The sequence below is a fragment of the Lissotriton helveticus genome, chromosome 2_1 (genome assembly GCF_964261635.1).
Source record: "Lissotriton helveticus chromosome 2_1, aLisHel1.1, whole genome shotgun sequence".
Lineage (NCBI taxonomy): Eukaryota > Metazoa > Chordata > Amphibia > Caudata > Salamandridae > Lissotriton > Lissotriton helveticus.
The window spans coordinates 965681193-965693490 of NC_136059.1; the positions used below are offsets into that span (position 1 = coordinate 965681193).

General features: G+C 44.3%; 1 protein-coding gene across 1 annotated transcript in view; it reads left to right on the plus strand.

The window, feature by feature from the left end:
• The window catches only part of GLIS3 (GLIS family zinc finger 3), a 1035169-nt gene that overhangs the window by 946261 nt on the left and 76610 nt on the right, over positions 1 to 12298 (plus strand). The window contains exon 9 of the mRNA XM_078677400.1: positions 3699 to 3880. Within this exon, the coding sequence (XP_078533526.1) occupies positions 3699 to 3880 (182 nt within the window). The remainder of the gene's footprint in view (positions 1 to 3698; positions 3881 to 12298) is intronic.

A 12298-nucleotide genomic window follows, 5' to 3' on the forward strand; every position in this document is an offset into this window, starting at 1 on the left:
TAAGACATCTTCAAGGACTATAAATGATGGACTTTTCCATGTACGATGGAGGTGAAAGCTTTATAGTGTTTGGAAGTTGTAAGGTCATGTCTGAAACAATACAACTTTCTGTTGAATCTGAAAAGATGTCAACTGGTTCTAATGCAAAAGTTGATTTTTATAGGAGCAAATTGCAGCACACTGAAGGGAGTGGTGCTCCTTCATAGGGCAGTTGTTGGCCAGGGTTTGGTAAGACTGTTCCCGGCATCTCTAGAGGCTCTGTTAAAGTTTTTGTTATATCTGTTTGCTTAATTGCACTCTGTGTTTTTCTAAAACAGGACCCATCTGCATCTAGACCCAATTGCAATCCGTCTGAACTCACAATTGTCTTTGAAATTTCAAGAATGAACCATGATGGTTCCAAGCCCTCTTCAAACTAAGCAGGGTCTGAAATGGTGGCTATGACATGACAGACTAACAAAGAGATTTCCTTTTCAACCTGGAAAGCCATGTATTTCAACAATAGACGCAAGTACCTTAGGGTGGGGAGAAATATCTAAGGACTATCCATTGCAGGGTCAGTTGTCTTGGGTTCAAAGCATTCGCTGATCCAATTAAAGAGACATGATTACTGTGGAAAAGGCATTGAAACACTTTCAGGATTTGGTTCTGGGAAATCATGTTCTTTTACTTTCAGACAATACTGTCACTGTGTCATACTTGGAACATCAGCTAGGAACAAGACAAAATCCTTGAGGGAGATAACATGGCAGATCTCTCTGGTTGAAGCGACATATTCTTTCACTGAAAGTTGTGTATAGCGGGAGAAGGAAAGGGGTTTGCATGAGGCTTGAGCTACCATTCCTCAATCTTTTGCATCCAGAAAAAACAAAACAAAAATCAGAGGTTTTATTACAGGTTTCCTGGGGACCGAGCATGGGTGGTTGGATGCCTTGGCTATGGAGTGGACTTAGAAACTCATATATGCCTTTCTTCTCTTTTCCATACTCTCAAAAGTCTTGCAGAGAACAAGTAATCAATTACAAGAGGTGATCATGGGTGTTGCATTCTGGCTGATGATGTTGTGCTTTCCCTGGTTGAAATCCAGGTCAACAATACCTCTATTGATTCCCCCTCTCTCTGTTCATCCCTTTGCAACAAAGAAGGTGTTTTTTCAGTTATGGGACCATCTACATCTTTCAGTTTGGAATTTGAGAGACAGGGTTGAAGGGGAAAGGAATATAAAACGGGAGCTAATCTTACTTGATATTTTCGCAAATCCTTCTTCTTCGGAAGAAGGAACTTTTCACTTGCTAGATGTGCAAAGAGATTTGTTTATTTATATCTAACGATTTTCATCCTTTAGGAAATGTAATTATTTTATCGTAACTTTTGGAGCATCACTTTCAGGGAAAAAAAGCTTCATCATTAACTATAGTAGGAGAGTAGGTTGCACACGTCTTTCATTTCTCTTTCGTAGGCAATGAAACAACCTCTTCCAGAGAGCATTCTGGGAAGGTCAAGAAGAAGTCCTGCTTCTTAATGGGCAGACGTTAATGAAGTTTACTTGTTTCCATTATTACCGACTCATGATTGAAACTGTTAGAATTTTGGTTTGGGATTCTCAAACCAATAATAATGTGAATAGCATATATGCATTTCATTAAGCACTGGGTGTACCATATATTCTATGGCTTTTAGATTCACATTTCTATTTCTTTTATTTGGTGTATTTATTAACGAAGACCTACATTACTTTGATATACTTCATAGAGTAATGGGCAGTGCTTGTTTATAGCATTTCCTGGAATGTTTTTCGTATGTGGAGGATATGACAACCTCATTAAGCAATGTATCACTTGCAATAAAGTTGATACGATGCCATGCCGGCTGTCTCATAACAGTGACCTGAAATCTGAACTTCAATACCAGGCCCATTTCATAACCTGTGTCAGAATTGTAATCAGAACAGGTTGGTTTTCGCCTTTGACCTGACGTTCAGGAGGTTAAGGGCACTGCAGGTGTGAAGGGTTCATAAATGTAAACTGCAACTATGTTTCTATGACAAAAGTGCTCTAAATAACCACAACAAACAGAACTATATTATGTATTAGAAAAAAGGGCACAGTACACTCCTTTAGGTAATCTGCATGGAAATTGAATGAAACATGCAGCAATAAGCTCTATGTAATGGCTCCCCATATATAGCTATATCCGTGTGCTTTGCTGTTCCTGCTTGCAAAGCACCTAGAAGCAATCAAGGTGTAACTTCCCAGACAATGTTAATGAAGTATACCTTGAAAAAGGGCATATTCTACATTTATTAGGCATTGTTCATTTCTTTTTTTTTTTGTAAATTGGTATTATATTGTGCAATATCTACATCTAAATCTACCAAAGAAATACTTTTTAAAAATGACAATTGTACAGAATGCGGTGGCCTGCTTTCTAACGAAGACCCCCATATATGGTTCGGCCTCTTAAGCTGTCAGCAGTCTACAATGGCTGTCAGTAAGAAAGCGTGTAATTTTTAAGGGCCCTTCGCATAGCTTATAATGCTGTTCAGGGTCTGAGCCCTGTTTACCTTAGAGATAGGTTTAGGTGGTATCTTCCTGGCAGGACCTTCCATTCCTCCTCTGCATGAGACCTGGTCGTTCCCTGCAACGACTGGCAACCTGGGGAGGGAGGAGCCTAGTCCGTTGTACAGCCCTACACTGGAACCATCTACTTCTGGAGTTGAAAACGGACCCTTCTTTGGTTAGGTTCAGGAAGGCATTAAAGACCTGGCTTTTCACTGTGGGCCTGACTTGTCATCTCAGAATCCTTCCAGCTCTTCTGTTCATTACTGGTCATGAGCAGCGCCAAGACGTCTCCGGGTAAACGTTTGCGCTTTATAAATTACTAGCTTACCCGTCGCGCGTTGCTGCGATCTCAGAAGAAAGGATATTCAAGGAAACTTGTCATGATAACATTCAATTTACATAGTGTCATTTTTATTGAAACTTATTCATTTTAATATGGAAAACATTTCAAAGTGTTGTTTTAATTCTATTTATTTATTCAAGTGCTTGTGGATATACGATATTTTATGTTTTTCCCTCTGGTGCGTACACGAATAAATCAGAAGGTTTTCCGACGCGTGAGCTGGACACATACAGTTGTCCATGTGAGAAGCACGGATTCTCCAAATGGATTCCACGCACTTGCAGCGATTGTCCTTGTGCTTTGATGATGGTCATTGCAAAAGCGAGTCGCACTGGAAACTGTAAACGTTTGAATTCAAATGGCATATCTGTTGGGATCATTGGAATACGTGGCAACAGTACATCTTCCCCCTTAAATTTTTGTAATTCCGAGCGATATTCGAAAGATTATGAGGGACCTGGGGGGCCGATATTGAAAACATTTTTATGCCAGAAACCTTCACAGGAGTGAACTCAACAACTTCCCAAAGTTTCATGGCGATCGATGAATGGTGTAGTAATGCATAAAGGGCAAACAGACAGACAGACATACATTCGTTTTTATATATATAGATAATATCAATCAATGTATCTAATAAATATTGAAATCATTACATTTATGTTTTAAGGAGCTCTGCTCAAGTGTGCTATATGTTTACAAGAGCTGAGGAAGCTTATAAAGGCAAGGGATTAAAGATGATTGGTATATTCCTTTATTGTTCATAAATGTGTCCTAATTCTTTTTTCTTTTAACAGGTTTTCAACAGCAGCTCACTCTCCCCATCATATCAGTCCACGGAGAATACCTGCCCCTCCACCCATGATGCAAAGAAGAACTCCACAGCCACCTCATGCACAACAGGCAATGCCTCCCCTGCTAAAGATGTACCAACCTTTACAGGATAGCTCTGTGCAACCAAATAACATCCAAGTTCAAGGTAAGGAAGATAAACCACCTCATTAATAATGTTGTCCATAGAGATTCTGTTAATATGTAATAGGATGTGCATGGCAGTGGAAAGGTACATTGATCAGGAATAAAAGGAGCAGTCTTTTAATGTACTGAAGTTGTCACACATGTATAATGGGTGTTTCAGTTCGTTTACAGAAGGATCTTAAAAATAATAAAGATTTTAATCATACAAGTATTTTCCCAGAGATGATTATGCTACCAAGCATCCAGTATAAGGCTATATGGTCAGATGTAGGAAACGCTTTTACATTCTCAATTTTCTGAAGTAAACTGTTAGTACATAGGTCGGCTGACAAAATTGAATACTGGGCTCACAAATACTGGTTGCAAATAATGACTGCTGGAACACTCCACAGGAATACCCCACAGAATGGTGGAAGCATTTAGCTTGAAATAACAGCCAAGGCTGGCCAAGCAGTCCTTCACTAAATGGACCTAGAATGCTCAGTCGATTTGAGTACAGTGCTAGCCAGCCTGTCCCCAAGCAGACGTCTCTGCATTGGGGTGTCATCTTCACGTTCCTGCCTGTTCTTGGGGCAGGCAGACTTGGAGGCAGAAAGGCAGCCCAGGACAGGCCGGCCTTGGCCTTCCCAGCACCCGGGGAATTCAGTTGGATGGCAAACGGGTCCCTAGTACCTTGTCCCTGCTAATCCAGAGGAAGCCTACCTGTCTTTCATGTAATGTGTGCACATTGAGTGACAGAGGGGGACATTAAAGCAAATTTGTGAAACATCCCGAAATTCTGGCTGAGCTCAATATGTCAAAGGAGCCCTCATCAGGACTTCCAGAGCAGTCCAGCCATCTAGGTATGTGATGCATACCTATGCCATGCGCAATCAGATAGCCGGGCTAAGAGTTACCAGATGGCCAGGCTAGAAGAACAGTCCTCTGGTTGTACCATGTCTTATTAATCAGATTCCACTCACCCTTGGAGGAGCTAGGGGATCCCTGGGATGGGTTCCCAGACCCCGAGCTGTGCCTTAGGCCCGGGGCCTGTGGGCAAGGGCCTCAAGGAAATCTGACCCAGAGCCTGGATGACCTTTTCAACTCAGCAAAGCAGGGCAACCCATGTGGGGCGTGTGGGACCCCTTTCTTGACACTTTGCCAAACAATTGGGTCAGACAAGGGAGTCCCGGGCCAGGTGCTTCCACCCAGGTCCAGCAAGAGTTCTGACCCGGGGCCCTGGTCAGAGCATTTTTAACCTACCAAAAAGGGAGCCAGCCGGACCCCGTCCTAGGTTCTAACTGGCACAGCTGGCTGGAGAAGCGAGCTCTGAGCTGGGGACTTCCACCCCAAGGTCAGCTGAAGCGCTGACCTCGGGCCCAGTCAGAGCATTTCCACCCAGCCAAGCAAAAGAACCCTCCCCGAGCCTGTGAGATCCCGTTATGGGCTTTAATTAACAATGCGGGCTGAAGAAGGGGTCCCAGGGCGGGAGGATTCTTCCTCTTGGCCAGCTGGAAGTCTGACCTGGGGCCCCGTCAGAGCTCATTAACCCTGACAAGCAGTGGAGCCCTCCTGGTGCCTGCGGGACCCTGTCTTGGACACCTTGAGACACGGCGGGCAAGGGAAGGGAGGCCAGGGCAGGGACCTTTCACCCCTAGGCCAACTGGAGGTATGATCTGGCGCCCAGTCAGAGCTTCTTAACCTGAACAAGCAGGGAAACCCTCCTGGTGACTGTGGGACCTCTTACCGGGCACTTTGCAACACAGCAGGCTGGGGAATGGAGCCCTGGACCTGGGGCTGCTACCCCCGGGCAGCGACAACTCTGATGTCGGGCTCAGTCAGACCTTCTTGATCTACCTAAGCAGAGGAACCATGCCCCTATGGCACCCTGTCCAGGGCACTTTGTAACACGTCAGGTCAGTGAATGGAGCCATGGGCTGTATGCTTTCACTCTAGGGCCAGCAGGTGCTCTGACACAGGGCCCAATCAGAGCTTCTTCACCCGCCCAAGTAATTTGAGCCAAACCCCAGGACCGTGGAACCCTGTCCCAGGTACTTTGAGACACAGCAGCCCAGCACACTGACTCCAGGTCCGGAGTTCCTCACCCCCGGGCTCGCCAGGGCCTGGTCATGTCTTTTCAGCCCCATGAAGCAGGTATCCCCTCCTGCCACAGAGACATGAAGGTCCAGCAGATGGACTCCACTGGAGCCCTGGTCTGGGGTCCTGGCTGAGCTTTCCATCTGACCAAGAGCAGAAACTGGCATTTTACCACTTGTATGTGACTGCCAGGAACCTTGCACCCAGGGCCGGTCCTAGAACTTCTGGGGCCCTGGGCGAAAGGAAAGTTGTGAGGCCCCTCTAATTTGCATGTAAAATCCAGTTGCGGCCAGCATGACTCGCGGGTGGAAGGTCTCGCGGGGGGGGGGGGGTAGTTTAAAAATAAAATAAACGTACCTTCCCAGGTCTCACGTCATTTCTGCTCCTGACCTTCTTTCCTGCTTCTAGCAGGAACAGGAAGCAGGCAGCCTCCCTTCCCTAAGCCAATCACAATGCTGCAATGTCAGCCGACCAGCCTGGCGCCTATGGGGAGGCCATTTTCTCCATGTAGGGTACACTGGTGCCTACATGGAGAAAAGCCAGCGTGTGCATGACTGGTTTGGTCAGCCCTGGAGGGCAGACCAAACAGTGCAAGGCACTCCTCCCCTGTCCTAAAGCAGACCTGCCCGCCCCCAACCAAACACTTCTGCTTTCTCGCAGTGCGCGTAGCAGAAACATAAAATGGTAGTTTTTGCATTTTGTGTTTCTGCTTTTCGCACTGCGAGAAAGCAGTGGGGCAACGCTCCTCCGCCCTAGTGGAGGAGCTTTGAAAGTTACATCGCGGGACTATTGATCTTATTTGGCATCCCTGAAGAGACCGAACGTGGATATCAGTCACAACATGGACAAAAAGATAAATATACTAATTAAATAAGTCCATATATTTTAAATCTGTATTAAATGAATTACATTTGTCACATTGGATGGAAAAGCTAGGTGCAGGTCTCACAAAGATGTATATTATTTACTCCTCGTTAACCTGTTGTTTCGAGATAAGTCCATGATACAATTTCCAGTTCTGCCTCATAAAGGGGGGAGATACTGTGAGGTAATGAGGGGCGGGATCATTCAAAAAATAAAATGACACAAGAGAAAACCTCTCGCACCATGGATATAATTGCAAATTTCAAAAGGCCCCCTTATCTTTCCGTGCCATTATTGTGCTACCTTAGGATGACATTAATACTTCGTAATTTGTTTTAACATAAATCCTCTCATCAGTATCCCACACGCACATGCTAAGAGACATAGGACAATCTTTTTTGTGTGTAGGCTCTTTACTCACCAGAATTATGTTAAGTTTAAAACACAACACATATAGTAACCATTACATTGCATGACACTACAATGCATGACACTACAATGCATGACACTACAACGCATGTCATTACAACGCATGTCATTACAATCCATACCATTACAACGCTTAGTACCCTTACACTATCCAACACTTACCCTACTGTTGCAGACCCTGGAGTTAGAATAGTAATTTTTACCCCTACACTACCCAACACTTACCCTACTGTTGCACTACCTGGAGTTAGAATAGTAATTTTTACCCCTATACTATCCAATACTTACCATAAATGCAATGTAGTGGTATGTGTTGTAATGGTATGTGTTGTAAAGGTAGTATGCGATGTAATGGAATGCATTGTAAATGTAGTTTCTTAAAATGCGATGTCGTGTCATGCGATGTAATGGAATGCGTTGTAAAGGATGTTGTGATGTGAAAAATGTGTTGTAAAGGCATGCGTTGTAAAAGTATGCTTTGTAACTTCATACAACCCATGGTATAGGCCCAGATTCATCAAAGGAAAATCTTGTCACAAAGGGGCAGATTCTGAGAATCTGCCCCTTTGCTACCAGTATGTTTGCACTTGGGATACATCATCCCAAATGCAAAAATCGCAAATTGAGAATTCGCTAAATTGCCATTACTTGCATTTAAGGAATCTCAAATTGAGATTCCTTAAATGCAATGCATTAAAGTTTAAAAAATAGCGATTTCGCTAATAGGGCACGCAAATTACGATGAAGTACAACTTCATGGTAATTTGCAAAAACTTTGAAAAATGCACTAAAGTGCATTTTTCAAAGTTTCATGTTGCGCACACACATGCCCTAGGGGCATGCGTATGCGCAACATATGTGCACAGATCAATTTCAGGGGTGCAACAGGGTGTCCTTTGGACACCCCTGCACCCTTGAAATCGCATTCTCATTTTGCGATTCGCTAATTGCGATTCACAAATTGAGAATGTCTTCTCATTCATTCCTATGGGCCTTTAGGCCCATAGGAATGAATGGGGAGGTATTCCTTAATTGCGATTCGCAATTTGCGAGTCACAATTAAGGAATTTTAAGAAATCGCTATTTTTTTAGTGATATCTTCATGCATTGCATTTTGCTATTCCTTAATAGCGAATCGTTATTTTTCGCTATTAAGGAATAGCAAAATGGGTTCTTGATGCATCTGGGGGTATGTCACCTAAATGCAGTACAGTGGAAAATATATAGGGTTTGCTCCAAGTAGGAGTGCACTGCAGTCCTGGCTCTACTGATTTAACCAACTGTTTGATTCTGGGCAAATAATTTTGGCCCTGTGCCGCGTCCACTGATTTGACAGCAGGGCAGCACTTTGAAACAGCTTTCATGTGAGAAATAGACATTAAAAGATTACTCCCCGGAGAGGTAGAGGTGGGGAGAAGATGTGGCGTTACTTCAGGGCTGCTGAATTTTGACCGTGTCTCATCCTGTGATTCTCGCAAGTCACTTAATCACACTGTGCCTAAAAAAAGGAATATGTCCATGTTTAACGTAACTTGTGCTCACGTAAAGCACTCCAATACCTTTGGGTCAAGTTTGCGCTATATAAAAAGAGCAGAAGAAAATGGGTTTCATTTACACATTGAAAGCTATTTGCATTTAAATTACGAAAGGTGCTCCTGATCCTTCATGGTGCATGCCCCCCTCGTGTGCTAAAACGCCTTCTTTTCTGCCACTGACAAGCATCTCTTTCGCAGCTCATCAGCATCTGAAAGAGGGAGAGTTGCTTGTCTTTATAAATGTTAAAACTGTGAGCACTCGCGTAGCTAGGGGGGGGCGAGGGGGGCGGACCGCCCCAGGCAGCACTGTTTTGGAGGCGGCGGCCGCACGTCACTGGTGGCCCATTGCGGTGGCTTTTATAATTTATTTGGGGACACTCACTGTCGGACACTTTGTCAGTCAGTGTCCCCAAATAAATTATAAAGGCCGCCGCAACCGGCCACCAGTGACGCGCGCGCGAAGCCCCCGTTTGAAGTAAACTCACGTGACCTTCTACGCTGCACGCAGGTGTGGTGCGTGCGCGAGGTCAGAGCATGCAGTTTGTCTCTCCCGGGCAATCCGCGCACAGAGGCACTGGCTAAGGCAGGGACGAGACTGTCTCGCAGTCATGCGGGGGTCGGCTGCTGCCCGCAAAGGTTTGTGCTTCACTTTTAGGCTGCGCCGTAATTCTAAACTGCGCGACAGCCTGGGAGCCAGCTTCAATTTATTCGACCCTGTCCCGGTGGGTGGGGATCTTGAGGAATGGATTTTTTGCTGGTTAGGATTACACCCTGGTCCCTGTGTCAATACTTCTGATATATTCTATAATGGCCCGCTTCAGAAATCAATTGGCCGGCTTTACCATTTGCTAACCATTTGCCAAGCAGCAAATCCATCAAGCCAATGCAGCTTTGTACAGAACATAACATTAATTTGGAATTGTGGAGAAATATGTTGTGCTTGGCAGTTCTTTAACTAAGTGAGATGCAAGCAACATGATTGAACATTCACTTGTGACTTTTAGCTTTCTAGTTATTATGTTATTAATCCATATTTTCAACCTGAGACCTAACAGAAAGCTAGAGAAGACCCAGCCAGGCCCACAGGAACTAGACTAGCATAACCACGACACACTATGTACGAAGCATCTTATGTGGGTCTCAGCCTACAATAGAGGTCTAGAATTTAAAAACAAAAGATAACAAGCATTGAGAAAGCCAGCAGCTTTTGCTTTTGAGACCAATTAGCTTTGCCAGTACTTTTTGACGCTGTTGTGCACCATCGACAACTAAAAAATAAATAGGGTGTAGGCTTCATTGCAATATTAACTACTGCGTCATTAATTACGCTCCTACATGTGATGATGTATGCAAGCACATTCATCACCATGAATGCGCACACCTACTGAAGGACACTGGCGCAATTTAATTTAGATTTTTATTTCCAATCCAAGATGGTGGACGCCACTTAGTGCAATCAATTAAAGAAATAATTTTCAATTGCAATAAAGGTTTAGAGTTAGACGCATGTCCTTCAGTTCACACTCCCCCTCGCTTTGCCCACTTTGGGAATCCAAAATTTAGATAGGTGTAATGGGCATTGCAATTGTGCATGTTTGTGCACGTGAATCTCAGGTGCATATATATTATAAACCTGCCCTCTGTTGTGAATTGCCTGTATTGTACATGGCTTTAAAAAGCAAATCAAGTTCCACATGGGCACCCAACTACCTCTAAGCACCTGCCTGAACAGAGCTTGTGAAATGTGTAGGACTAAGGACGCTTAGCAAAGCAATCACCGGCAAAGTAAGAAGGTCTCACCGTATGGGCGTACTGAAATGACCCGAGCACAGCGCCGGTGTCATAGCTCCTATTTTTTCTCATTTACTGATCTGCAATGGAACGGTAGATTAAAAATACAATAGCTGCGCAAAAGCCTTATCTTTTAAAAACATTTAACAGAAAGGCAGGCAGAGCTACATGTAGGAGAGAGAGCAACGTGGGTGGGGAGACAGAAACAGTGGAAGATAGCTGACACAGCGTGTGATAGTTGGTGGGGTGGAAGAGAAGCATATAAGAGAAAGCTGGAAACATGCACTCTCATGGAATGCTTCATGTCGCGAACCTGTGCAGTATAGGAGCTGTCTAAACTTCTCACGTGGGTGCACCTGCGCGTGGGATTCGATGCACAGCTGCCACAAGAAGTCATTCATCTTCAGGAGTCAGTAGGAGTGCCGGTATGTTTTAAAGCAAATACTTGTGTGCAGTGCCATATGTATTTTTAAGACTACTTTTACAGCCTGCATAACACGCACTGGTGCAAGTACTGTTAGATAGCGATAGCTCAGGCTTTTTAATGCCCACTCTCAAAAAGTATATATTTGAAATAAAACTGCCTACAGCCAAGTTGTGACCCCTAGGCTATATGTACTTTAATCAAACTTTTCTCCTGAGACTTTCATGCACCCCCATGCTCTATTGTGTCTCAGTGTTAATTGCTTAGACTGATTTGGATTTTTTATCAAATTGCTCAGTGTGTCTTTTTGACATAAATTACAGTCTGCAGAGGGGTTGTGACCTCTAAGCTACGCGTGTACCCTTCCATTTCAGTGCTTTGCAGCCGTTTAACAATCTTCTTGCAGTTTCTTGTTGCTCAAATGGGTGTAATTGCGGATATTTATGTTTCCGTTGTTTTTATTGCTTGATTTTCCTAGCGAGAAAAGTGTCACTCATAGTTGTTGAAATGTCACTCATAGTTACGCTGACATTATAAAAATGTCACACTTAGCAATCTGAAACCTTAGCAGCTATGCTTCCTTTATGTCCGGCCTGCTGTTGTTAGACGTACTTCTGGTGCTAGCTGCGCCCCTCCACGTGCACAAACCATGAGCTGAACATTGCAGGCATTGCCCTGCAACTGCAGAAACGTAGACATTGCTGTGGGTTGTACAGTGGGGTGTCAGAGAACATTCCATAAAGTATAGAACCCTGCGAATGCTGGTCATTTCTAACTTGCAAAGACATACAGTTTTACAGATAAAATATAGCGCACAAACGATCTGTAGAAATCGGGTGTCAATCAATCAAACAAACAGGATTTGCATAGCGCTACTTATCACTTGTGAGGTTATCTAGGCACTGGGGGCGGTGCTGCTGATGAGGGACGTTAATCGAATAACCATGTTTTTAGGACCTTCCTGAAATCCTGCAGGGTGGCAGTCTGTGTGTTCTCCTTTGTACTGCCGGTCACCGGCGTATTTAACTGTGTAGCCTTGGACCGTGTCATGTATGTGCATGTAACTTGCATGATCGAGGTAACTATTAGTGGCAATACTATGTGTATCTCGGTCCTTTTTCCCTAGTACCCTTCCCCCTCCTCATCAGGGGCGGCAATCTGAGGGATAGCCCCGGGCGCCACAAGCTCTAGCTACGCCCGAGGCCCCAAAATGCGTGCTAATTGTCACTGGCGTGGGAAGTGGACAGCATCCTTAATCACAGGTCAAACCTAGCAAATTCAGAAGGGCCTCGCGGGACAC